Source organism: Theropithecus gelada, chromosome 9 (assembly GCF_003255815.1).
Source record: "Theropithecus gelada isolate Dixy chromosome 9, Tgel_1.0, whole genome shotgun sequence".
Lineage (NCBI taxonomy): Eukaryota > Metazoa > Chordata > Mammalia > Primates > Cercopithecidae > Theropithecus > Theropithecus gelada.
Genome location: NC_037677.1, coordinates 22,844,409 through 22,872,296, shown reverse-complemented (window position 1 = coordinate 22,872,296; position 27,888 = coordinate 22,844,409). Strand labels below are relative to the sequence as shown.

Genomic DNA, 27,888 nt, shown 5'->3' with positions numbered 1-27,888 from the left:
ATTTCTGGCTTCAATTCCAAGGGTAAAGATTAACTATAACAAAACAAAAAACAAAAGATTAGCTATAGGTTATGATACATTCTAAGAATATTTTAACTAGTCTAAATGTTTTTAATACTAAATATTAAATAATGTTCTATTGATTCTAAAAGGCTAGTCTGAAAGGTAATTTCATTTGAACGATGTTACATCATTACAGCAAAGAAAACAATATTACAACAGAAATTTAAAACAATATATATAATACCTGTGGCTGGTGAGTTTCACTTTCTTCCCTTTCTTGCTCTTCTTCTGATGCCACTTCTAAGTCATGTTCAGCTGAAAAAATCCAAATATTTAGTTAAATAAACTGCTTAGAACAGTTAGGTAAAAGGTATAGTCTTTATAGAAATAGAAAATAACATTTATTTTTATTTTATAAATTGAGAGGGTTTTCTTCCATTTGTTTTTGAGACAGGGCCTTACTCTGTCACCCTAGCTGGAGTGCAGTGGCGCAATCACAAAAAGTTTGAATGAAGCCTAATCTTTAGTGGAACATTTACTTCTCAGTAAGAAATACTTCTAAGTATCAGCTTAATGAAGTATCTAATTAAAACTTCAACTATTATCCAAAACCTCAACAAACCACTTGGGGAGACTAGCAACACCAGACAATAGGTTCAACCCATACAAAGGTCTCAAAGATTCACTCACAAATTCATTCACCCAACGTAAATGAGCTAAACTGTCAGAAATAAAACAAAATTTTATGATACAGTAGGAATATATAAAGTCACACTGTAAATGTTCTCTATAACAGTATCTTTCCAACAAGACACAAAGAGTGCTGTTCTTTATTAATGAGTTCCAAAATTACTGTTACTTTTTACATCTTTATCATTGTACATCAGGCTCCTTACATCTGAAACGTTTTCTGCTATTTTGACAAATTTCTTTTCATCTTTTAAGACTAAGAGAGTTATGTGAAGTCTTCCTTGATTAGAGCTATCTTCCCCCTGATAAACAGGTGTCTCCTTCCTTGGGGCTGCCTTAGTACCTTATCTTTGTACTGTATCTCTTCCATCTGAACCGTAAATTTTTTATTTATATGTTTATGCCCTTGCTCCCCAGACGGCCGGGGACAATTCTTTCAAGTTATCTTTGTATAAACAGTCTTTATCTATTTTACTTGACAATTATTTACTGAGTTTCTGCTAAGTGCTAAACACTGGGGTTTAAAGAATGTAATTAAGAACAGCACGGGTGGCTCACATCTGTAATCCCAGCACTCTGGGAGGCCAAGGCGGGTGGATCACTTGAGGCCAGGAGTTCCAGACCAGCCTGGCCAACATGATGAAACGCCCTGTCTACTAAAAATACAAAAATGAGCTGGGCTTGGCGATGGGTGCCTGTGATCCCAGCTACTTGGAAGGCTGAGTTAGGAAAATCGCTTGAACCTGGGAGGCGGAGGTTTGCGGAGAGCCAAGATCATGCTGCTGTACTCCAGTGAGATTCCACCACAACAAAACAAAACAAAACAAAACAAAAAACAAGAAAGTAAATAAAAGGTATCAAAGATGGCTTTTCTAGAGATCATGCCTGAGTTGAGACTTAAAAAGTGAGGTTAGCCAGACTAAAAGGGGTAAAGGGCAGGAAAGGGTAACAGCATGCAAGGCAGCAACAAGAGAGAGAAAGAAGCCTCAGATAGCGTATTTGTCTAAAATACAAGCACCCGAGGAGAGCATCACCAGCAGTTGAGTAATCCCAGAGAAAAGGGCAGAAAGGGGAAAGGGCTAAAGATGGAGAGTTAGGCAGAAGTCAGATGATGAAAGCCTTATATGTAATCTTAAGATGTTTGAACATTTGTGTTTTTAAGAGGGACTCAAGGTCTTATTTGCATTGGAGACAGATCACCCTAAATACTGTGGGGAGGATGAATTTCAAGGGCATATGAATAAATAAAGGGAACTGAATTAGAAAATATTGCAAAACAAGAATAATGTAGGCCTAAACTGAGGGAATGTTTCCAAAAATATTTAGGATATAGAATATCAGTACCCAATATAGAGTGAATTTTTATTAAATGAATACATGTATATATCTGGGTCCCTGGAGAACTAGACTCTTCATTACTTTATAAAAGGTATTAAATGAGAAGTGAAACAATCTACAGGCACTGTTTAAGTTGTTTACTTCACGCTTTTTCTGTTTCATGTCTTCCTGTGTTGAGGGATTTCATTTAGTTATTTTGTTTTAAAAGTCCTGCTTCTTGGATCTACCAAGCTCATGAAGAAATAAGAGCAAACAAGCATATATAGGTATAGGTAAGTAACTCTGGATTTATAGCTTGCAGTCACTACTCTAGGAGACAGCTGATCATCTTCTGTAAAATACAACGTTAATTTTACAAGGGGGAAAAGAAAACAAAACTATTGGGATAAAAAAATTATACAATTTATTACTGTAGACCAGACCATATGATTAAGGGCACTGAGTTAAACTGGTACATAAAGTAAAACACATTAGATGCAATTAATCAATAGACTGGGTGTCCTAAAAGAATTATTAATAAAATTGAACTTCATATATCTTTTTTAAATGATAGAGCACTCCTTAAAACAAATATTCCTAGTGAACAACTATTCATTAAAATAAGGTGACAGACTATGTGTACACAGCTGGGGATACACTATAGAGAAATTCTCAACGATTCCCACTACTACTGGGGCAGTCCATTCTATAATATCTAAAGCCATAGAAATTGTAAGAAATAATATTTGATTTGGATGGTGCTTCTTTGTTATATTACATGTAGTTATAACTAATACTTGTGAATTCAGAACTGTAAAAATAAAGCATAAAAACCACATTGTGCTTGAGTAGGCAATATTTAGATCTCTACCTAGTTTCCCATCCAGTCCCAAAACTCTAAATATAATCCTGGTCCTGACTCTCAAGTTTATGTTTCATATTAGCCTAAACAAAATTACTCTCCCTCCTAATTCTCTTTGTTGTTCATAGATTGTTTTGATTAGAGGAAGAATACAAATGCCCTGCTAAAAGGTATTTTGTTTGGTTGTAGGTTATATAAGGAGAGTAAACACCAAGTACTTTTGCTAAAAATGATTCTTTTCCTTCTTTTTTTTTTTTGAGATGGAGTCTTGCTCTGTCGCCCAGGTTGGAGTGCAATGGTGTGATCTTGGCTCACTGCAAGCTCCACCTCCTGGGCTCAAGTGATTCTCCTGCCTCAGCCTCTTGAGCAGCTGGGATTACAGGCGCCCTCCACCACGCCCAGCTAATTTTCATATTTTCAGTAGAGATGGGGTTTCACCATGTGGGCCAGGCTGGTCTTGAACTCCTGACCTCAGGTGATCCACCCGCCTTGGCCTGCCAAAGTGCTGGAATTACAGGCATGACCCAGCCAAAAATAATTTTTTTTTAAGTTATAACTAGGCCGGGCAAGGTGGCTCACGCCTGAAATCCCCACAACTTGGGAGGCTGAGGTGGGTGGATTACCTGAGGTCAGGAGTTCAAGACCAGCCTGACCAACATGGTGAAACCCTGTCTGTACTAAAAATACAAAATTAGCCAGGCATGATGGTGCGTGCCTGTAATCCCAGCTGCTTGGGAGGCTGAAGAAGGAGAATCGCTTGAACCCGGGAGGCAGAGGTTGCAGTGAGCTGAGATCATGCCATTGCACTCCAGCTTGGGCAACAAGAGCAAAATTCCGTCTCAAAACATAAAATAAAAAATAAAAGTCATAACTATGATATTATGAAGCCAAGTACTCTAGGACTGAATTCTCTGTGCTTCTGTGTTACCTTCTTTGCTTTTTGTTTGCTGGTAGCTGTGATTCACACAGGTCATGGAGAGTATCATTCTCTAATAGAAACTCTGCTCCAATAGTAATCATTTCTTTAGCTATTTCTTCCAGTTCTGTGATTTTTGGTCACTGACTGTGATACAGATAGATATTCATCATTGATTTTCAAATTCCTAGGTCTTTGGCAAGTCTTATTACTGAGGGTCAAGCTAGTAAAGTCCCAATCTGAAAACTCTGAAAATAAAGTTTTTACTTATTAGAATGTAAATAATATAAATCTGACTAACTTTCTTCATAGAAGCAGTCCTATGTCAACCTCTATCCTACAAACACACTACTCCTCCATGGTGAACTGTATTTTACATGTCCTTTACTTGCCATTTGCTCACAGAAGTTTAACTGACTGTCATCTCTCAGATTTTTTTCTGTTTTCATATTTTAGTATTACTTATTTACTTTGATTCACTCAGCAACCTCTGTTACCTATTTTGTTATCCGTAAGAGATTTGTTTATTAATAATTAAAGATTCTTCAGGGATATGAATTTTTTTATGAACAAACTTTATGTCTAACCGTTTTAGGTTTAAATACGGATAGAAGTATTTGTGTGTGTGTGTGTGTGTGTGTGGGTGTGTTCTTAAGACAAAAACATTTAATAAATAAACTTCAAATAAAAACTTATTACAATGAAATGCTCTTTCCTCAATGCACCAGTCTCTGTGCATTCCTCAATGCACAATCTTCAGAATTTACTGTTTAGCCTTGGATAAACATCAGAAATTTATAGACAAAATGATGGACTTGGCCGGGCGTGGAGGCTCACGCCTGTAATCCCAGCACTTTGGGAGGCCAAGGCAGGCGGATCATGAGGTCAAGAGATCGAGACCATCCTGGCCAACATGGCAAAACCCCATCTCTCCTAAAAATATAAAAATTAGCTGGGCGTGTTGGCACACGCCTGTAGTCCCAGCTACTCGGGAGGCTGAGGCAGTAGAATCGCTTGAACCCAGGAGGCAGAGGTTGCAGTGAGCCGAGATTGTGCCACTGCACTCCAGCCTGGCGACAGAGCGAGACTCCGTCTCAAACAAAAAAAAAAAGAAAGAAAAAATGATGTCTTTAAGTGACCTAATTGTTCCCACCTGAAAATAAATCTAGGTTCACACTTGATCCAGAGAGTACACAGTGCCATGAAACAAGAAGTGAATATACAACAAAAATGTTTTCCTTTTTTCTTTATAAACAAAATTGTTGGATTTAAACTTTTTAAGACAAGCAAAAGAAAAAAGTAAAAACCATAGAAGTGAAACTTTAAAGGCCATTTCCTCATCAAAGGACCATTTACCATTTGACCTCTACAAACCATACATATGGTTTAAAACCGTGGTTCTGTATTTTGATCTAAGAATCCCTAGAATTCAATATCGATTTAAGGGTACAAGAGGTTGCATAATGCATAATATATTTGACATTTTCACTCTAATTTTCTGAGAAGTGTATAGTAGACTTTTTCGAAGCTAGGATGTATCATAACATCACAGGCTAATGGTTCATGGGTCATAGCTCTAAAGCCTATTCAAATGCATGGCTGTACATGCATGTATTTTCTATTTTTCAGTTTTAATTTCCAATATAGTACTTATCAACAGCTAAAAACCACTTAAACAAAGATCACTTTTCTCCTCATTGGTAAGCATGATTTTCATTTCAAAAATGAAATCCACAATGATTTTTTTTTTTTTTCAGACCAGTCTCACTCTGTCACCAGGCTGAAGTCCAGTGGCGCCATCTCGGCTCACTGCAACCTCCGACTCCCTGGTTCAAGCAATTCACCTGCCTCAGCCTCCCGAGTAGCTGGGATTACAGGCATGTGCCACCACGCCCAGCTAATTTTTGTATTTTTTAGTAGAGATAGGGTTTCACCATGTTGGCCAGGATGGTCTTGATCTCCTGACTGCATGATCTGCCTGCCTCAGCCTCCCAAAGCGCTGGGATTATAGGCGTGAGGCACCGCGCCTGGCCCACAATAATTTTTATTTTGTTTGTTTGTTTGTTTTGAGACGTCATCTCGCTCTGTCACCCAGGCTGGAGTGCAGTGGCACAATCTTGGCTCACTGCAAACTCCGCCTCCGGGTTCATGCCATTCTCCTGCCTCAGCCTCCCAAGTAACTGGGACTACAGGTGCCCACCACCATGCCTGACTAATTTTTTGGATTTTTGGTAAAGACGGAGTTTCACCGTGTTAGCCAGGATGGTCTCAATCTTCTGACCTCGTGATCCACCCACCTTGGCCTTCCAAAGTGCTGGGATTACAGGCGTGAGTCACCACGACTGGCCTGATTTTTATGTTTATTTAATTATTGTTTATCCGAATGAAGAGAGTTTAATTAAATGTACAGTGATAAAATGGAATAGTATAAAGAACTTGAACCAGAACTACTCGTGTTGATATGGGTAGATTTGAAAAATATAATGCTAGACAAACAAAAGAAAGTTGAAGAATGATATGTACAGTGTACAACCATTTATATACAATTTTAGGACATGAAAACAAATTCTATGTATTATTTATAGACGTATACATATACAGTAAAATGTTTTAAAAGAGCATGGGAATGGGACTAACTAATTCAGCGTGTTGGTTACCCTCTATGCAGTAATTTTTAATAGTATAAAAGGACCCTAAAGCCAAAAAGTTTCAGAATTGCTGTTTTAAAAGACTATGTCTACCACATAGTAATTAAAAATTACTGCCCGGGCATGGTGGCTTAAGCCTGTAAACCTTGCACTATGGGAGGCTAAGGTGGGAGGAGAACTCCTGAGATCAGGAGTTCGAGACCAGCCTGGCCAACATGGTGAAACCCTGTCTCTAAAAAATACAAAAATTAGCCGGGCATGGAGGTGTGTGCCTGTAATCCCAGCTACCAGGAAGCCTGAGGCAGGAGAATTGCTGGAACCCAGGAGGCGGAGGCTGCAGTGAACCAAGATCATGCCACTGCACTCAGCCTGGGCGACAGAGTGAGACTCTATATCAAAAAACAAACAAACAAACAAAAATGCTGGGCACAGTGGCTCATGCCTGTAATCCCAGAACTTTGGGAGGCTGAGGCGGGTAGATCACCTGAGGTCAGGAGTTTGAGACCAGTCTGGCCAACATGGTGAAACCCTGTCACTACTAAAAATAGAAAAATTTGCCAGGCATGGTGATGCACACCTGTAATCCCAGTTATTTTTCAGGAGGCTGAGGCAGGAGAATCACTTGAACCTGGGAGGCGGAGGTTGCACTGAGCTGAGATCATGCCACTGCATTCCAGTCTGGGTGACAAAGTGAGACTCAGTCTTAATTTTAAAAAATTTTTAAAAAAATCCTTCCATCAAATTTGGGGAAAAAAAGAATTAGGAATAAGAAAACTGTGAGCATTTCAAATATTTCAAAAATTTTAATGTACTTCCTTCCAGAGTTAAATACGTATTGTAGCATTTACCTGCTTTGGATGTTTGTACATCCTTCATTCCTCCTGCTTTATTTGGAACAGAATCTTTCATTTCAATGGCAGGCTGAATGGGTTTTGAAACAAAATGATTAATAAATAATGTATACTTTATACAATATGCACTTAATAATTCAAGATAAAAATACAAAACTTATTACCTTCAAGTGAAGATATCTTTCAGGAGACTCTAAAAAGCAAAAGGGACATATAATCAATTACATGTAAATATGACAAAGCAAATTATAAATTCATGCAGTGTTAGTATGACCTGAATCATCATGCTTGGTTTGAAAATGATTACGTTAATTGTTGGGATTTTTTTATTTTGGTTAGGACAGCAACATGACAGAAGTATACTGGAGAAAAAAACAGGAACACAGGTTTAATAAAACATGCAGTTATGATTTGAATGTAAGATTATGTTCCAAGTGACTATAACTAAAATAGAAAGGTGCACATATACCAACGTGAGCATGCTGGTCAATGCAGAGAAAGGTAATCTTTAATTAGAGGAGCAAATCATGACCCTGAGAGGAGAAATGTCAAGGCTGATGGTAAAATGAGACAGCATATCTTTAATGCAACACATCAGAATCATTTATACCATTACACTACAAGTATTTATCATGTTCTTCAACTTGTCCTGTAATTTAGGAAGCACACAGCTGTGATGCCACTTGACTTGGATATATAACTCATTTCTCATTAGAGAAAATGTTCTGAATTGATCAGCTTGGATATACACTTGTAGAGTAACGGTTAACAAAAATACTCATTTTTTTCCATACCCATGTGGGCTACTGGCATGCCTACATTTCTTGTATCCTCTAGTTTAGCCATCTTAAAGTTTCTTGATCCACTCATGCAAGAAGGTATATAAAACATATCTAAGGAATAACACATAATAAGCTTTTAATATTGAAATATTTATCAAAAGGAAAAAATTTAATTGCCACAGAATTAGATATTAATAATGTTTTATATTTCAAAATTAGTGCAGTTTTTTAAATCAATGCAGTGTTTATTGAAAACAACAATTTTAGTATTCAAGGAATTAACTGTAATTTTTTCATTTCTAAAATATGTTAGCCTCTAAAGGATTTTATGAAACAGCTATCATTACCAAAAAGCAACTTTCTTTAAGAAAAAAGCCAGTGCTTCTGTATTCAAATAAAACTCATCTGATTAACTAATACCAATGTAACATGTATCCTTTTTTTTTTTTTTTGATAGAGTCTCGCTCTGTCACCCAGACTGTAGTGCAGTGGCACAATCACGGGTCATTGCTCCCTACAACCTCAACCTCGCAGGCTCAAGCAATCCTCCTGCCTTAGCCTCCTGAATAGCCAAACTACAGGCCCATGCACCACCATGCCTAATTTTTGTATGTTTTTGTAGAGATGTAGTCTCGCCATATTGCCCAGGCTGGTCTCAAACTCCTGGGCTCCAGCAACCCACCCACCTTGGCCTCCCAAAGTGCTGAGTGACAGGCGAACCACCACGATCTATCCAAAGCAACATATCTGTTCGATGTCTGATAGTTACAGAGAGGAGATATGAATCACTGTAGTTTACCCCAATTCTAACATGCCCTCCTGCTTGTAATAATCTCTGGAGCAGAAATGATCTAATTGTCTGTTTGAGTGTAAATACACTGAATCCATCTGGAAATGAGTTCTCTCAAGTTTCCTCATCAGTAACTCCAAAATGACTCAACTAACTTCTTTCTTTCCTCTCTTTCTCCATTCACAATCTCTTCCTTTGCAAAAGTAATCTCTAGATCTGTGGTCTTGATTCTTCCCATTCTACATCCTTTTTATGGAATATTCTCAGCACTTCTTTCCTCTTCATTTAACAATAGTTATCTTATATCTACAATTTCTATTCCTCCATCTCTTTGTTCCTTCTCCTTTGGCTAGAAACATGCTCAGAAATAAAAGAAAAATAATGCTTTATCTTGATCCTGTTATGTCTCGAATTGTTGTCGAACAACTCTTCTTTCAGATGTCTCAAAAAGGAAGCCTACACTCTTGTTACTCAGAGTGTGGTCCAAGGACCAGAAGCATCAGCATTATGTGGGAACTTATTAGAAATACAGAACCCCAGGCCTGCTGAATCAAAATGTACATGTTTAACAAGATTCCCAGTTGATTTACTAAATTTTAAGAAGCTCTGGTCCATACTTAGTGTGCTTCCACATTCTTTTATGTTAGATTGCCCTTTTGGAATCTGGCATCAAGTTCCTCCCTACTATGTCCCCGAAACCGAAACTATATTACAAGTCACGAAGTTGCTAGTGGGCTTTTTATCAGAGTATGTCTTCCTTGAGCTCCTCATAACCAACCCTACTCTCTTCTTTCCAGTTCTCTTCTTTTGGCCTTTGAGATACTATCCTATGAAGTAACATTTTCTTTCTTTCTTTTTTTTTTTTTGAGAGACAGAATCTCGCTCTGTTGTCCAGGCTGGAGTGCAGTGGTGCAATCTTGGCTCACTGCAACTTCCATCTCCAGGTTCAAGTGATTCTCCTACCTGAGCCTCCCAAGTAGCTAGGATTACAGGCATGCACCACCGTGCCTGGCTAATGTTTGTATTTTTAGTAGAGACAGGGTTTCACCATTTTGGCCAGGCTGGTCTCAAACTCCTGACCTCAGGTGATCTACCTTCCAAAGTGCTGGGATTACAGGTGTAAGCCACCATGCTCAGCCTGATGTAACATTTTCTATGACATTAAATTATAGATATGTATGGCTGACCACATATGCCTGTATTCATCTATGGCAAGTGAAACGTGCCATAAATGGTCCAGTACTTCCATCCTTGCCTTCCCAACAGTGAGGAGGATAGGAAGAGTGGGTAAATTTTGGTCTACTTCTCCAACAAGTTTTGGTACTTGAAGCTCATTTTAAACTCTTCCTACCTTTCTAATACCCTGCTTTTCCATTTTCTAAAGAATTATTTTATTTTTTAATTTTTATATTTTCGAGATGAAGTCTTGCTCTGCCGCCCAGGCTGCAGAGCAGTGACGCGATCTCAGCTCACTGTCACCTCCACCTCCCAGGTTCAAACAAATCTCTTGCCTCAGCCTCCCAAGCAGCTGGAATTACAGGTGCTTGCCACCATACTCAGCTAATTTTTGTATTTTTAGTAGAGATAGGGTTTCACCATGTTGACCAGGCTGGTCTCGAACTCCTGACCTCAAGTGATCTGCCCGCTTTGGCCTCCCAAAGTGCTGGGATTAAAGGCATGAGCCACCGCGCCTGGCCCTAGAATGATTTTATTTTGCCACTCTCCATTACATACACTTGCTTCTTTGTCCTTCATTCGCTCCCTGTACTCTCTGCCTTCCTCATTCTCATGTCCTCTTTTACTCCTCTCCTCTTCCTTATTTCCTGGCTCCCTCAGGTCTTAATGTATTTTGAAATGGATCTAATAATTCAGTTCCCTTACTGGCACTAGCAATTTAATCTGTTGCTGACACATAAGATATATAACTTATCACAATTTCACCTCTTTTTATTCTTACTATGTATTTAATAGGTGATTTTCTTTGGCTATTAGAATATAGCAACGGTCATGTTTTTAAATAAACACTCTGTCCAATGGCTTTTTTAAAATAAAATATAGCTCTTACCTTCTGCTTGTTCATTTCCTATATTTTTTTCTTTTCGATATGCAGCCCCAGCTAAAGGATCAACATACTTCTGTGGAAAATTCTCAGAGATACTCTGTTAAAATTAATATCAATAATGAGTTTTAATTTTACAAAAAGAATGAATTGCTAAAGATTTTCTAATCACTTTCAAATATAATATGAATTTCCTATTTTAAAAGCAATTAGGCTTAAAAATAAGATAAGTATGTATTGAAAACCAAAACATTTCAATAAAGAACCTCACATATGCTCACTAGATTAAGCTTATCTTTCATCTTCAGATGACTATTGACTCTGCAAACCAAACACAGAAGGCCTAAGGACACATATTAACAGACAAAATATTAACTTATGTGCACAGTTCAATGAGGAATTAATATCAAAAGACCTAACTCTACTTTGTATTCCTCACCAAAAATAAGAGGGGAGCTTCTCTGAACCTATTCTGGTTTGGGGGCTGCCTGATTAAGAGAGAAAAAAAAAGTGTATTTTAAAAAATAGAATACACTCCCTATAGTACCGCATTAAATATTTAAAATATTTCTAATTATAGAAATTTTTAGTGTTAAGATATGTGGCATGATAAGAAACTGGAGTATGTCCTGTTAAGTATAAACAGAACACTGCAGAAGCTGCTTCATTTAAGTAAACAATGGCTTAGAAAAATCTAAATACTTTTTGATAAAACTTTTATGATAGGAAAATGGTTGACTAAAATGACAAAGCAGTAAGAAAAACTTTGCTTTATGTTATGTCTAAAGAAAAGCAAGGAAATATAAGATATAGAATATAAACTCTTTCCCAATTAAGAAATAATTTCAAAGAAGTATAGCAAGCCTTCATAAAAACAGAAGAATAAGAACATTTATGTATTAAGCATGTGCCAGGCATTTATTTGCACATTTTCTTTTCTATGCACTATAATAATAAAAATGATGATGATGATGGTTACCCGGCTTCCTGCTTCTTGGTCATTCTAAGATGTTAAGAGTAAAATGATGAACAGATCTGATGATTGTGTCCTCTGCCCAGAATGCCCTCCTCCTAGCCTTTCTGATGGCTGCTCCTTCTCTTCCTTTAGTTGGCACTCTAAGGTCACACTCAGAAAGATCTTCTCTAACTACAGAATTTCACTCCCACTCCGATTCCCATCCTAACTACAAACTCCCTCAATTTTCTTTAACCTAATACTCTCTGTTTTCTTCACATGAAGCACTTATAGTGACTTATAAGTGTTTGTGATTTACTTGTTTTTCAGTTCCCACTACTAGAGCATAAGCCCTCACCTTGTACATGCAGTGTCTAATAGTCTAGCACGTGGTTGGTACTCAATTTATTCAAGCTCAAACATTTAAAATCTCATTGGGAAGGTCTCAAGTGTCAACTCACTATATTCCTATAAGATATCTCCAGTAACTGTCTAGTGAAACTTACACCCCAAATTAGAAATCTACATTTCTATTCCAACTTTCCCATTCTTTTCTTGACACTACTGCCTTCACATTTACAAAAAGTACCCTGAATATTTATTAAGTCACTGGAAATGATTTTGAAAATCATTTCTACTTATTACAATACCACTCAACCAAATCGTTATTATTCTCCATATTCTTCCTTCTCCTGAAAGTTCCCTGCAGATCTATACAAATATATATTAATACTTTAAAGTCCCAGACATTATCTTTTCAAGTTCCAAGTTGTCAAGAAAAAAAACCACATTCCAAACTGTTTCTCTCTGAATCTCATTAGGACTTTTACTCATCCATACGTAACACAGAATCATATACATGGCCATAGGTTAACCTGAAATAATTCTTTTTTTTGAGGCAGAGTCTTGCTCTGTTGCCAGGATGGAGTGCAGTGGCGCGATCTCAGCTCACTACAACCTCTGCCTCCCAGGTTCAAGCAATTCCCCTGCCCCAGCCTCCCGAATAGTGACTACAGGCACACGCCACCACACCCAGCTAATTTTTTGTATTTTTGTAGAGACGGGGTTTTACCATGTTGGCCAGGATGATCTCCATCTCCTGACCTCATGATCCGCCCGCCTCGGCCTCCCAAAGTGCTTGGATTACAGGCGTGAGCCACCTTGCCCAGCTGACTTGAAATAATTCTTTAGTTTTTAGATAAACTTAACTTCAAACCCATACTAATTCCTTGTGACTTCTAAGCCTTTTTTGTTCTTATTTTATTTTTTGCACTATCCTACACTGGATTCTTAAATGAATCCTGCAAATTAGCAGAATTATTCTATGTAGCAATAATATACTTAGCACATACTTTATTAATTATACACTGAAAAATATAAGAAAGTAGTTCCTTATGGATGTATGCAGAGGTAAAAAAGTCAAGTCAGAGCATCGCTTTAGTTTTAAACATCACTCAATGCTTATATTTTAAAATAACAGTAACAACCATAGACAGTACCTCAGAATCCCAAGGTGATTCTATATCTTCCTCTTGTCCTAATCCTAATGCGGACATCATATCTATCAAATGTGATACACAGATATATGCATGAGAACATTTACTATTGTAAATTTTAAATACATATATCTACAAAAATAAAAAATATAAAAAAATTAAATACATATACAAGTCTATCTCCATTCATGAATATTTCAATAAAATAAATATAATAGCAAAAAAAGAATTTCACAAGGTTGATGCAGTCTCAGGAAAAAATTGGTAATATGAAGAAAGACAGCAAAAGAAAAATATTTTTAAAATGAATATAATACTTGGGTCTGCATATGTTAATTGGTTGTCTTAGAATAGAGGGTTTTTTGTTTGTTTGTTTGTTTGTTTGTTTTTGAGACAGAGTCTCACTCTGTTACCCAGGATGGAGTGCAGTGGCACAATCTCAGCCCACTGCAACTTCCATCTCCTGGGTTCAAGCAATTCTCTGCCTCAGCCTCCCAGGTACCTGGGATTACAGGAATGCACCACCACACCCAGCTAATGTTTATATTTTTTTTTCAAGAGAATTAAATTGTTTATTAATTACACATGATAATGGATGATACACAAGCTTAATTCCCATCTATAATTTTATCTGGTACCATTATTCAATTTAGATATATTGCATAGAATGTGCCAACAATCACTTTTATAACCAATAATTCCATGATTTTGCTTGGGTAATCCCTTTTAATGGTGAACTTCAGGTCACAATAGTAACTATCAGTTCAACTATACCAAGGTTTCCGAAGACAATGGCTTCTCCATCCAAGCTGGTTGTATATAAATTCCAAATAGAACCTGGCATCACCCTGAAGGAATTCTAACTTCACATTGTTGGGGAAATTTACCAAGATGGCTTCAGAGTAGACTAACTTCACACAGCATATTTTAAAAAAGACATTTATTGAGCATCACGATCAGACTATAATAGCATGGGTGCAAAAAAAACAAAATCTACATTAAAACCCTTTGTTGGAATGCTTTACACTTTCCACAGAACAGAAACTAAAATAACCTGTTATACAATTAGTCACAAATACAGTCCTCGATTTTTTGCCCATACACATGAGTATTTGTCTAAAACATGTCTTCTTTGTAGCAGCTAGGCCCTGCCACCACTGTGCTTGGCTGAGTTCACAAATCTGTTGTAACCTGTAGCTTACCTGTCACTTCTCTGGCTCTCCTCTCCTGCTAAGCTTTGTTTCCTAATTAAAATCTTCTGCCACTGCCAAAGCTACTGCTGCTGCTGGAACCGCCATAGCCACCTTGGTTTCGTGGTTTTGCAAAGTATTGGCCTCCACCACCATAGGGGCCAGAGCTTCTGCCTCCAAAATTTCCTCCCTTCGTGGGTCCAAAATTTGAAGACTAACTGTTGTAATTGCCAAAATCATTGTAGCTTTCACCACCTCCAAAATTGCTTCCATCATTACCAAATCCATTATAGCCATCCCCACTGCCACCATATCCACCATCACCACGGCTGCCACCAAAGCCACCACGACCACTGAAGTTTCCTCCACGACCAAAGTTGTCATTCCCACCGAAACCACCTCCATGACCACCACCAAAGTTTCCAGAACCACTTCGACCTCTTTGGCTGGATGAACACTAGCCATCTCTTGCTTTGACAGGGCTTTCCTAAATTCACAGTTGTGGCCATTCACAGTATGGTATTTCTGAATGACAATCTTATCCATGGAGTCATGGTCGTCAAAGGTTACAAAGGCAAAGCCCCTTTTCTTGCTACTGCCTCGGTCAGTCATGATTTCAATCACTTCAATTTTCCCATACGGTTCAAAATTATCTCTTAGGTGATGTTCTTCAGTGTCTTCTTTAATGCCACCAACAAATATCTTTTTCACAGCTAAGTGGGCACCTGGTCTTTGAGAATCTTCTCTTGAGACAGCTCTCTTTGGTTCCACAACTCTTCCATCTACCTTGTGTGGCCTTGCATTTATGGCTGCATCCATCTCCTCCACAGTGGCATATGTGACCAACTCAAAGCCCCTGGAGCGCTTGGTGTTTGGATCTCTCATTACCACACAGTCCATGAGCATTCTCCATTGCTCAGAATGGCTCCTCAGGTTCTCATCGGTTATTTCAAAGCTCAACCCTCCAATGAAGAGCTTCCTCAGCTGTTTGGGCTCTTTAGGAGACTCTGACTTAGACATGATGGCAGGGAGAAAAGAGACTTTAACGATGCTTCTTCGGCGGCGTCCACAGGCCAATGTTTGTATTTTAGTAGAGACAGGGTTTCACCATGTTGGCTAGGCTGGTCTCTAACTCCTGACCTCAGGTGATCCACCTACTTCAGCCTCCCAAAGTGCTGGGATTACAGGTGTGAGCCAACACATCTGGCCCTCAGAATAGAATTTAAGGATAGAAAAATATTCAGAGATATCCACTAACTTACCACTTCTATTATTTTTGTGCACTTCATCAACATAAGTCAAATTGTCATTATTTGTTTGTTCTAGTGGAGCACTTTCAATAATATCAATACCATTTTCTTTTTTTCCAACGGCTGGCTTTGTTGGTCCTTCCTATTAAAAAAAAAATTCAGAAAACACTGTATTTATTCACTTACTTATTCAATCAGACACTGTATTAGTCTGTTCTTGCACTACCATAAAGAAATACCTGGTCATCCAAGATGGGGTCACAGTTTTTTTTTTTTAAAGAAACACCTGACTGGGTAATTTATGAAGAAAAGAGGTTTCATTGGCTCATGGTTCTGCAGGCTGTATAGGAGGCATAGCAGCTTCTGCTTCTGGGGAGGCCTCAGGAAGCTTATAATCATGGCAGAAGGCAAAGAGGGAGCAGATGTCTCACATGGCAGAGCCAGGGCAAGACAGCAAGGTGGGGAGGTGCTGCACACTTTTAAAGAAGCAGATCCCAAGAGAACTCATTTGCTCTCTCAAGGACAGGACCAACGGGGATGGTGCTAAACCATTCACTAGAAATCTGACCCTATGATCCAATCACCTCCCACCAGGTCCCACCTCCAACACTGGGGATTACATTTCAATATGAGATTTGGGGCAGGACACACATCCAAACTATACCAGTCAGTAAGACAATAAACACTTATGTGTCTATCACATCATAGGTACTATCCTGGGAAAAACTAAAAATATAAACAGAAGACAGACTCTGTCCTATATTCATCAAGTGTGGGTAGAGATAAATAAAAACAAATAAGAACAGAAAAGTATAATTCACTAGTTCTACAACTGAAGTGAATAAAGGACAGTAAGGGCACAAAAGAGAACAGTCCGTTCCACCTGGGAAGCTCAGGAAATGATGCAAAGATAGGGCCATACTATGAGGCAGACCCAGTGCAGTGATATGGTTTGGCTCTGTGTCCCCACCCAAATCTCATCTCGAATTGCAATCTTCATGTGTCAAGGGACAGACCAGAGGAGATAACTGGATCATGAGGTGGTTTCCACCATGCTGCTCTCATGATAGTGAGTTCTCATGAAATCTGATGGTTTTACAAGTGTTTGGTAGTTCCTCCTGCATTAATTCACTCTCCTACGGCCTTGTGAAGAAGGTGCCTGCTTCCCTTTTGCCTTCCGCCATGATTGTAAGTTTCCTGAGGCCTCCCCAGCCATGTGGAACTGTGAGTCAATTAAACTTCTTTCTGTTATACATTACCCAGTCTAGGGTATTTCTTTTTAGCAGTGTGACAATGGAGTAATACATACAGAGTGGGAATGTAAAAGGTTTCTAGAAAGGGCACCATAAACAAAAGGATGAGGCATGAAACAACATGACAATTGAGGGTTCCAAAGTAATGTGGTAAAACTGGAACACAGTCAGAGGGAATAGGATGAAGAGATAAAACAGGAAAATCAGGCCAAACCACCAAGGACCTGATTTAGGCTAGAATGTGAACTTTCCCTTTCATGTACTGGGGATCCAGTCAGTAAGCAGGTGAGTTAGAGCATCACAAATACATTTCAGAAAGGTCACCCTGGCAACAATGTAAAGACAGACAGACATGGGGTTGGGGGGAGTGGTCAGCACAAAAATAGAAAAGATTATTCCAAAATTACAGGTCAGAAAGTGAACTGTCACATTTTCTTTGGACAGCCTAAAAAAAAAAAAAAAAAAAAAAAGTGATTTGCAATAATAAGATATGAGAAATGAGGCCGGGCGCAGCGTGGTGGCTCACACCTGTAATCCCGGCACTTTGGGAGGCCGAGAAGTGCGCAGATCATGAGGTCAGGAGTTCAAAACCAGCCTGCTCAACATGGTGAAACCCCATCTCTACTAAAAATACAAAAATTAGCTGGGCGTGGTGGCACATGCCTGTAATCCCGGCTACTTGGGAGGCTGATGCAGGAGAACTGCTTAAACCCAGGAGGCAGAGCTTGCGGTGAGCAGAGGTCATGCCATTGCACTCCAGCTTGGGCAACAGAGAGAGACGTCGTCTCAAAAAAAAAAAAAAAAAAAAAAAAGATATGAGAAAGGATAAGCAGGTAGAAAATAAAGAACTTGGTGAGTGACTGGATTCGTAATTTGAGGGAAAACTGGAGTGCAAGATTTCTCCTGCTTCTATGTTTCAGTGCTACTTCCTAGGTGTTATTTACTGGGATGAGGAAACCAGAGGACAGAGTAAATTACAGAGTCAGGAAACAGTCAGGAACAATGTCTTCTGTTTGGGACATATTACTATAAAATGTGAGGCACCCAGGGAACTTAGGTTTTTGGTGGTTTTTTTTCAGAGACAAGGTTTCACCGTGTTGCCCAGGCTGGTCACCAACTCCTGAGCTCAAGTGATCTGCCAGTCTTCGCCTTCCCAAGTGCTGGAATTATAGGCATGAGCCACTGGACCCAGCCTACCCAGGGGATTTAGAAGACAGATTTGGATAAATACATTTAGAGTAGAAGTACATGACCTCAGGAAAAGCATAGGAATTAAGTACATACATATTTGTAAAATACACTAAACTGGTAGAGTTAAATAATATGAACCTATACAGAACTCTGAAATTTTGAAAATGAAAAGACAAAGAGGGAAAAAAAACATGGGATTTAAGGTTTCAATTACATATTTCAACATTTGAGGATGGGTGCAGTGGGCCCCACCTGCAATCTTAGCACTTTGGGAGGCCAAGGTGGGAGGATCACTTGAGCCCAGGAGTTCAAAATCGGGGGATAATATAGCCAGACCCCATCTCTACAAAAAAATAAATAGCTGGGCATGGTGGTGCATGCTCATGGTCCCAGCTGCTTGGGAGGCTGAAGCCAGATCCAGAAGATTTAAGCTTCAGTGAGCCTTGATCATGCCACTGCACTCCAGCCTGGGTAACAGAGGCTCCATATTTAAAAACAAAACAAAACAAAACAAAACAAAAAAGGCCAGGCGTGGTGGTTCACACCTGTAATCCCAGCACTTTGGGAGGCTGAGGTGGGCGGATCACTTGAGGCCAGGTGTTCAAGATCAGCCAACATAGCAAAACCCCATCTCTACTAAAAATATAAAAATTATCCACGTGTGGTGGTGCACACTTGTAGTCCCAGCTACTCAGAAGGCTGAGGCACAAGAATTGCTTGAACCCAGGAAGCAGAGGTTGCAGTGAGCTGAGATCCTGCCACTGTACTCCAGCCTGGGTAACAGAGCAAGACTCCGTCTCAAAAAAAAAAAAAAAAAGAAAAGAAAAGAAAAGAAAGCTATGACTATCCAAGTTGAAGATTTCAAATAGTCTTCAAATATATCTATGATTATCAAGCAAGACCAGTATTCACATAGAGAAAAGGACTAAAAAATCAAGTCAACAGGATTCTAAGTTTTAGAGATGAATGAATTTATGAGCAAGGTTTAACAACTATGAATACTAAAGTTAACAAAGCTTCCTGATGAGAATATAAAATATCCTCATTGCTGTAGATACTTTTAAAAGTGAAAAATCATCTTCCAGATTTTTTTTTTTTTTGGAGACAGAGTCTCGCCCTGTTGCCCAGAATGGAGTGCAATGGCGTGATCTAGGCTCACTGCAACCTCCACCTCCCGGGTTCAAGCAATTCTCCTGGCTCAGCTCCCAGTAGCTGGGATTATAGGCATGCGCCACCACACGCAGCTAATTTTTTGTATCTTCAGAAGAGACAGGGTTTCACCATGTTGGCCAGGCTAGTCTCCAACTCCTAACCTTGTGATCTGCCCGTCTTGGCCTCCCAAAGTGCTGGGATTACAGGTGTGAGCCACCACGCCCAGCCCAGAGATAATTTTGTAAACCCCCTTGACAATCTTTCCTTCCTTATGATTCTATAATACGCAGTTTATTTTAGAAAGCAATAACAAATTTTGATCGCTTTCATTTGGTGTGTGCATATATGTCCATTACACACAGATATTAATTATTAGCACAAGATAAATCAGAGTATCTGCAGAAATAAATAATTGCTACATTCATTTCTCTAAGAATGCTTATACTAAAATTAATTTTCTCTAATTTTTTTCCCAAGATGACAGATGGGAGGCACTGTGACCAAGCCTCTCCCACCTGGAAAGACAAAATAGTGTGGAGGGATTTGTGCTGTAAAGTTTTTTCCAAGAAGCAACACAGGACCTTAACAGAAAAATTTAAAGAAACCAGAGACCCTGTGAAAGAACAGGTGGGCAGCAGTGTACACAATGAACCAGGTAGAAAATCGTGAGTCTCCAGAGTGTGAACAGGACAGACGGTCTCTGGGACACACACTTCCACTGGGAAGCCTGGCAATCCAGGTCACAGGGAAGCCCTAACTCCCCACGCGCTGGAGCTGAGTGAGCAGTGGGGAGCACACGAGAAGAAGTGGCATCCCCACACACTTTGCATGCATTCCCTGACTCTAGCAAGGACAGAGGGAAACCATTCCTGATCCTACCTCACAGGCATCCTCCCAGAAGTCAGTTAGCTAACTCAGGCTGCCGTCACAGGTGGAGAGAAGCTCCCAAATGAGAGCTGCCATATCATCTTGAGTGGGGATGACCCCGTTGGCCAGAACCACGGGGTGAACAAGAAGTGTGCTATAGTCCAGGCTGCAGGAGCTGGATGCCCCTTGTTCCACAGGCGGATCAGGAGGGGCGTGGCTTGAAAGTAAGGCTCCTGTACCTCAGGGAGACTTTTGGCCTGGGGCAATTTTGAGTTCCAAGCACAGGCTGACTGGAACCCAACTAGCTGCTGCTAGCAGAACCCTATAGGTATGAGACCTGCCTTGCCAAGCCCGTGAGAGCTGAGTGAGACTTACTGCTGCCTGACATCCCCGGCTCCTTCTGTGGATTCTTTTGTGCAGCAGCGGCAGCTGAGCTCCTCCCTGGAACATTACTCTAGCAGCCAGGGAACCGCCCTCTGATCCCCAGTGGATCAGAGGGCCCACATGTGGGAAGCCAGAGTGTGGACTGGCCTCACCCAGCCCCGACCGGGCTTTGCCCCTCCACCTGCCATGCTAACATAACACAGTGGACAGGGACTTCTGGGAGCTCGATGGCCCCAACCATTGTCTGAGACTCCAGAGTATTTCCCTTGGGTAACCTAAGGCAAACAAATCCCACCACTACCACCGCAATTGGCGCTCTTTTGCAAGCGCCACCTCCTGGCTAAAAGTCAACCAGCACAGCATCTGCAAGCACAATGACACAGTACCAAGGAAGTAGGAAACGTCTGTGCATCCTCAGTTATCACCACTGCCTGCACCATTCTGGCTAACCAGGAGGTCCTGCGTCTGTCTATGAGCCCAGCACATTAATACTACAGCTGGCATTTGAGAAAACACACAAAGACTATTTGTAATGAAGGAAATCTCACAGGGTCTACGTCATTCCCCTTCCCACCCTATCAGAGCAGGTGCTGGTACCCACTGCTGGGAGACTCGAGGACAGGTCATCTCACTGGATCCCTTGCAGACATTCCCCAGCACCACCCTGGAGTGTGGCAGCCCACACAGCAGGATTTACAGCAGCCAGGTCCTCAAGGGCTGCTACTCCCAGGGGAAGGAATGCACCACATTGAGAGGGCACCCCGAGGGAAAAAAAGAAACCAGACTGCAGGCCTTCTGCTTGTGGGAAGTTTTTTTCAGCAGAGCGACAGGTGCAGTGCTGGCCTCAGTGGAGAAAATCTAGGGCTTTCCCTTAACAGGTAGCCCTGGGGCATGTGAAGAGTCTTGGAGAAGAGAACTTCTCCCTCTCGCCCACCACTGCAGACACAGCTGGGGCTCTTCCCATGAGAGCATGACGTGGGTGCATCTGTAGACAGCCTTCCTGAAGCACTTCAGGGTGACTGCATCCCACAGGAGTGCCCTCCACGTTCAGGCTTGCATGAGGATCACAATCCCTCTCTACATGGAACACCAGTATTCCTGCAGATTAAAAAAAGGTCCTGTCTGATCTGACTAGCTGGAACACCAGGTCAGGAGTGTGACTGGGAGGCAGACTGCTTTCCTGCTGGCCTGGAAGGGGAGCTGTGGTGGCTCCCTCCCTTCCCCCTGAAAACACCTTAGTGCATATCACTGAGAGCTCCCCCAGCCACCTCTGTCAAGGTCACCCTTGGGGTACTGCATTTATCCACCTGCTTTAGCTGCAACCAGTTTTTACCCATGAGTACCTTCAGTCTGAGGCCTGAAATGTTCAATCCAGTAAATAAAATACTGGGAAAAAAAAAGTTTTAGGAAACAGAGTAGGCATCTGAATTTTTAAGTGCACAACACTGGAGAATGAGATAAGATTCGTGAGACTTCTGCCACTCCAGTCCCACAGGAAACAGTGAACCTGCTTACACACCCAGTGCATCGCTATTACTACCAACATCTGAGAAAATCATCACACACAGATTCTCTGTAACCAAGGAACTCACTACTACAAAGTCTTTCCTACTGAAAGCACCCAGAGCTGAAACTAGGTGACAATAAACTATAGACATGAAAGTCACATCCTCAAGGGGGGGAAAGTAAATTTTAAAAAACCCAGTAAAATCAAAAATAAATTCAAAAATAATTAGAAGAAATAGTCCACCCAAATTAGAAGGAACCAGAAAAATAATTCTGGCAATATGAAAAAACAGCATTCTATAATCCTCCTAAAAGATCACACTAACTTTCCAGCAATTGAACCAAAACAAGATGAAATCTTTGAAATACCAGATAAAGAATTCAAAAGATTGACTATTAAGTTTGAAATACCAGATAAAGAATTCAAAAGATTGACTATTAAGTTACTCAAGAATATATAAGGGCAAGGTAAAAACCAACATCCAAGAAATTTTTAAAAACAATTCAGGATCTTAATGAAAAATTTTCCAAAGAGAAAGATATTTTAAAGAAAAACCAATCAGGACTTCTGGAAATGAAAGACACATTTAGGGAACTACAAAATGTAGTGGGGGGCCAGGTGTGGTGACTCACGCCTGTAATCCCAGCACTTTGGGAGGCCAAGGTGGGTGGATCGCTTGAGGTCAGGAGTTTGAGACCACCCTGGCCAACATGGCGAAACCCTGCCTCTACTAAAAACACAAAAATTAGCCGGGCGTGGTAGTGTATACCTATAATCCCAGCTACTAGGGAAGCTGAAGCAGGAGAAGTGCTTGAACCCAGGGTGGAGGTTGCAGTGAGCTGAGATCATGCTACTCCAGCCTGGGCGACAGAGAGAGACTCTGTCTCAAGGGGGGGAAAGAAAGTAGTGGGAAGTTTTAACAATAGGCTATGCCAAATAGAAGTCAGAACTTTAGAGTTTGAAGACAAAGCTTTCAAATTAATCCAATCATACAAAAACAAAAAGAATAAAATAAAATAAAATTAAATTAAAATAATTTAAAAAAATAACCTGTAAAGGAAAACCTATCAGACTAACAGCAGACTTCTCAGCAGAAACCTTAAGAAGCCAGGAGGGATTGCAGTCCTATCTACAGCCTCCTTAAATAGGAAAAAAATTGTCAGCCAAGAATTCTGTATCAAACAAAACTAAGTTTCATAAATGAAGGAAAAATAAAGTCTTTCCTGAACAAGCAAATGCTGAGGGAATCTGTCAATACTAGACAAGCCCTACAAGAAATATATATAAAAGTTCTCAATATTGAAATAAAAGGTTGATACAAAACAGATTAGAAATTTCTGAAAGCATATAATTCACAAGGTTTACAAAACAAAACATAATAGAGGAAACAAAGTCACTAAGTAACAATCAACACAATGACTGGAATAGCACCTCACATCTCAATATTACCTTTGAATGTAAATGGTCTAAATGCTCCACTTAAAAGATGCAGGTTGGCAGAATGGATTTTTAAAAATCACAAACCAAATTCTCTACTGTTTTCAGGAGACACACCTATCATGTAAGGATTCCTGTACTCTCAAGATAAAGGGGTGGAAACAGATATTTCACACAAAGAGAAACCAAAAGTGAGCAGGAGAAACTATTCCTATATCAGATAAAACAGAGTTTAAAGCAACGACAGTAAAAATAAATAAAAATGGTCACATATATAACGATGAAAGGATCGATTCAATAAGATCTAAAAATTCTAAATATATACGCACCTATCTTCAGAGCTCCCAGATTCATAAAACAATTACTACTAGACCTAAGAAAACCTAAGAAAAGATATATCAACACAATAACAGTACAGGACTTCAACACTCCACTGACAGCACTAGACAGGTCATCAAGGCAGAAAGCCAACAAAAAAAACACTGGACTTAAACTGCACTCAAGAACAAATGAATCTAACAGATATTTACCAAACGTTCTCCCTGAGAACTGCAGAATATACATTCTTTTAATAAGCACATGGAACGTTCTCCAAGACAGACCATATGACAGGCCATACAGTAAGTCTTAATAAATTTTAAAAAACTGAAATCATATGAAGTATCTTCTCAGACCACAGCAGAATACATAGAAATCAATTCCAAAAGGAACTCTCAAAATTATACAAACATATGGTAATTTCCATTTAATGATCTGCTCCTGATTTCGGAGTTAGTAATAAAATCAAGAAGGAAATTTTAAAATGTTTTGAAATAAGTAACAGTGCTACAAATTATCAAAACCTGTTATAGCAAATCAGTACTAACATCACACCTCAGGAAATTAGAGAAACAAGGACAAACTAAACCCAAACTAGCAGAAGAAATGAAGTAACAAAGATCAGAGCAGAGCTAAATGTATTTATAACCAAAAACACAATACAAAAGATCAATGAAACAAAAAGTTTGTTTTTCGTTTGTTTGGTTTTTTTTTTTTTTTAGACAGAGTTTCACTCTTGTCGCCCAGGCTGGAGTGCAATGGCACGATCTTGGCTCACTACAACCGCCACCTCCTGGATTCAAGTGATTCTCCTGCCTCAGCCTCCCAAGAAACTGGGATTACAGGCACTCAAGACCACGCTCGGCTAATTTTTTTGTATTTTTAGTAGAGACGGAGTTTTACCATGTTGGCCAGGCTGGTCTCGAACTCCTGACCTCAGGTGATCTGCCCGCGTAGGCCTCCCAAAGTGCTGGGATTACAGGAGTGAGCCACCGTGCATGGTGATTTTTTAAAAAGATACACAGTTGATAGATCACTAGCTACATTAACTAAGAAAAGAGAGAAGATGCAAATAAGCTCAAGTAGGAATGAATGTGGAGACATTACAACTGATACCACAGAAACACAAAAGATCATTCAAGACTACTATAAACACCTCTATGCACACAAACTAGAAAATCTAGAGGAAATAGATAAATTCCTGGAAACATATAACTCCTCTAGCTTGAATCAGGAAGAAACAGAAATCCTGAACAGACCAGTAATAAGCGTGAGACTGAATCAGTAATTTTAAAACCGCCAACAAGAAGAAAGTTCAGGGCCACACGGATTCATAGCTAAATTCTACCAGACATTCAAAAAAGAACTGGTAATAATTCTACTGAAACTATTCCAAAAGATTGAGAAGGGGGAAATCCTCCCTAACTCATTCTATGAAGCCAGTATCACACTATACCAAAGCCAGAAAAGGACACAACAAAAAGAAAGAAAACTGCAGACCAGTATCTCTGATGAATATAGATACAAAAATCCTCAAGAAAATACTAGCAAACCAAATCCACCAGCACATCACAAAGTAATAATTCACCATGATTAAGTGGGTTTCATTTCAAGGATGCAGGGATGGTTCAACATATGCAAGACAATAAATGTGATTCATCATATACACAGAATTAGAAACAAAAACCGTATGATCATCTCAATAGACGCATCATTATGAAGATTGTGGGGGCAGGGGAAGGGTATGCGAAAAAAGTTTTTTAAAAAACAACTTACCTTTATAAGACCAGGGTTTGCTAATGACTTGTGGGAAGGTTTTGGAAGAGGGTCAGGTGATTGATAGGTAGGATGAGAAAAGCCCTGGACTTTGACTGATGTTGTAGGAAGGCTTTCAACCACAACTTCATCTTGACTATCAGAATCTCTATCCTCAAACAAAGTTCTGCTTCCTGTTCTCACAATGCCATATGTTGCTTCTACTACAGTAAAAACAAAATAAAGAGTAAATGAAAATATTTGTAATTAAGAATCAGTGAATAACACAAGAATAATCAGTTTTCAAACAGCTTACAATTTTTCCTGGATTGCTGAGAAGCAGTCATTAGCTTTGCTAAGCTTGGTTTTGGGACATTCTAGAAAACAAAAATAAGAATAACAAGCTTTAAAAATAACAAGTATCAAATTTGATCAAATAACTGTAATAGACAGTGGCAAATTACTACATGATCTAACACAAAGAACACAGATTTTGGAGTCACTCAGATGTAGATTTAAACCTCAGTTCTGCCATTTACTACATCTTCTCATGGGGTAAGGATTATGAGAGATGATACAGATATCATATCCTCCAAAGGTTACTCCCCTTACCCCTAGTTGATTATTTTATAAATACTATGATATCTATTTGATTATTTTCTCAACCACAGTAGCCTAGAATGAAAATGTATTCCTAGGTAGAGTATTATAAAAGTCAAACATTAAGACATTTAAATTAATTACATATTATTTTCTGAAATATGTATGCATGATTTATATTTGCATGAATTACCTCTTGTGATAAAAACTGTGAGCATTTTATTCTTAGTGTATCTTATTTAAGTGGGTTGGCATTGCAAATAGTATAGGCTGCTTCTATTCTGTCAAAAAGCTAAAAATAAATGATTGTATAAATTCAGCTCCTTACAAGAAAGAAAAAAACAAAAATAATCCTTGTGGGGCGATGATTGCTGAACAAAAGCCACACATAACTACTAAATAGAAAGCTGCACCTAAATATGTTGCAAATGGAGACAGACATGGACTGAAAAAACAGACACTGAAGAAATGTATTCTGTAAGGAAACATTTAGGCTGAGATAAATCATTTTTAAAAGATGAAAGTGTAGGGAGAAAAAAATAGAGGCATGACTATCAATCAAGTGTGAGCTTAAGTCAAGGAAGAAAAGGAAAAGCTTTAAGTATAATAAGGCACATGGAGAAACACACACCTGTAACACAGGCTTTTGTTCATAGAATACCCCTGATAATACTGATTAGTATTTACAACCAGTTTTTTAAAAAATACTTCTGTAGTAAAGAGTTTAATTTTAAGTCATCCAATTAGTTAAAAATGATTATCTAATACTTCCTGAAAGCTGTAACATTCTTACTACAGAGACAGAAAAATGGAAAAAGATTTTAAAATCATAGTAGGAATGCTTATCCATATAAACTTTGACCAAATTTCATATTTCCTCTATTATAGGAAAACTTTTCCCAATATAATTTTCCTGTCACTATGTATTTTCCAGAATATTCTTTTTTTGCAATCCCCACTCCCTCAAATTATTTATCAATCCTTTGTTATTTACCAAAGTAAAAAAAAAAAAAAAAAAGAATTCAACTGGCCATATTTCTATAAAATGGCTTCCCCTGACCACCTTTCCATTACAAACAGAAAACAATAATAAGTAGACCACTGCTAAATTTTAAGAGAATACTATACGAAACTAGATTCAGCATAAGAAAATTAAGTTCATGAGAGAGCACTTTACCTTGGTATGAAAATTGAGGTCTTCATCATCTGAGGTAGGCCATGAATCATCAACACCTGGTTTGCCAGAAAGCCTTTAGAACAAAAATATATAAAAATGAGTGAATTCATTTCTTTAAAAACAAAACAAAACAAAAACCAGCTTACAATTTTCGATCTGGATGCCCCCTCCAAAAAAACAAAACCCTGGTGAAAGGTCAACTATCTGTATATTAAATGATATTTCTTGATCTAATTAAAATTTGACCTTGTTTTTGAAAACTATTTTAGTTACCTATTGCTGCCTCTACCTCTCCGAAACTATAAAACATTCAATAAGGACTCAACCTTAGTTCTATAACTAATAGTGACAGCTAAGACATTGGCAGAGCCTGGGAACACTTTGTCTTCACAAATTGTCCTGAAGGCTGAACTGAAAATCCAATTAATGGCTGATTTA

The 27,888-nt window shown here is 39.1% G+C and overlaps 1 protein-coding gene and 1 pseudogene across 2 annotated transcripts in view; both read right to left on the bottom strand.

The window, feature by feature from the left end:
• The window catches only part of ANKRD26 (ankyrin repeat domain 26), a 94,992-nt gene that overhangs the window by 47,731 nt on the left and 19,373 nt on the right, over positions 1-27,888 (bottom strand). For both annotated transcript variants that reach the window (XM_025396982.1, XM_025396983.1), the window contains exons 7-16: positions 27,451-27,523; positions 25,990-26,050; positions 25,695-25,897; positions 15,822-15,951; positions 13,373-13,434; positions 10,925-11,018; positions 8,082-8,180; positions 7,452-7,480; positions 7,285-7,357; positions 248-318 (exon numbers count right to left, since the gene is read on the bottom strand). In XM_025396982.1, coding sequence (XP_025252767.1) covers positions 248-318; positions 7,285-7,357; positions 7,452-7,480; positions 8,082-8,180; positions 10,925-11,018; positions 13,373-13,434; positions 15,822-15,951; positions 25,695-25,897; positions 25,990-26,050; positions 27,451-27,523 — 895 coding nt within the window. The remainder of the gene's footprint in view (positions 1-247; positions 319-7,284; positions 7,358-7,451; positions 7,481-8,081; positions 8,181-10,924; positions 11,019-13,372; positions 13,435-15,821; positions 15,952-25,694; positions 25,898-25,989; positions 26,051-27,450; positions 27,524-27,888) is intronic.
• Positions 14,618-15,579, bottom strand: LOC112631609 (annotated as a pseudogene).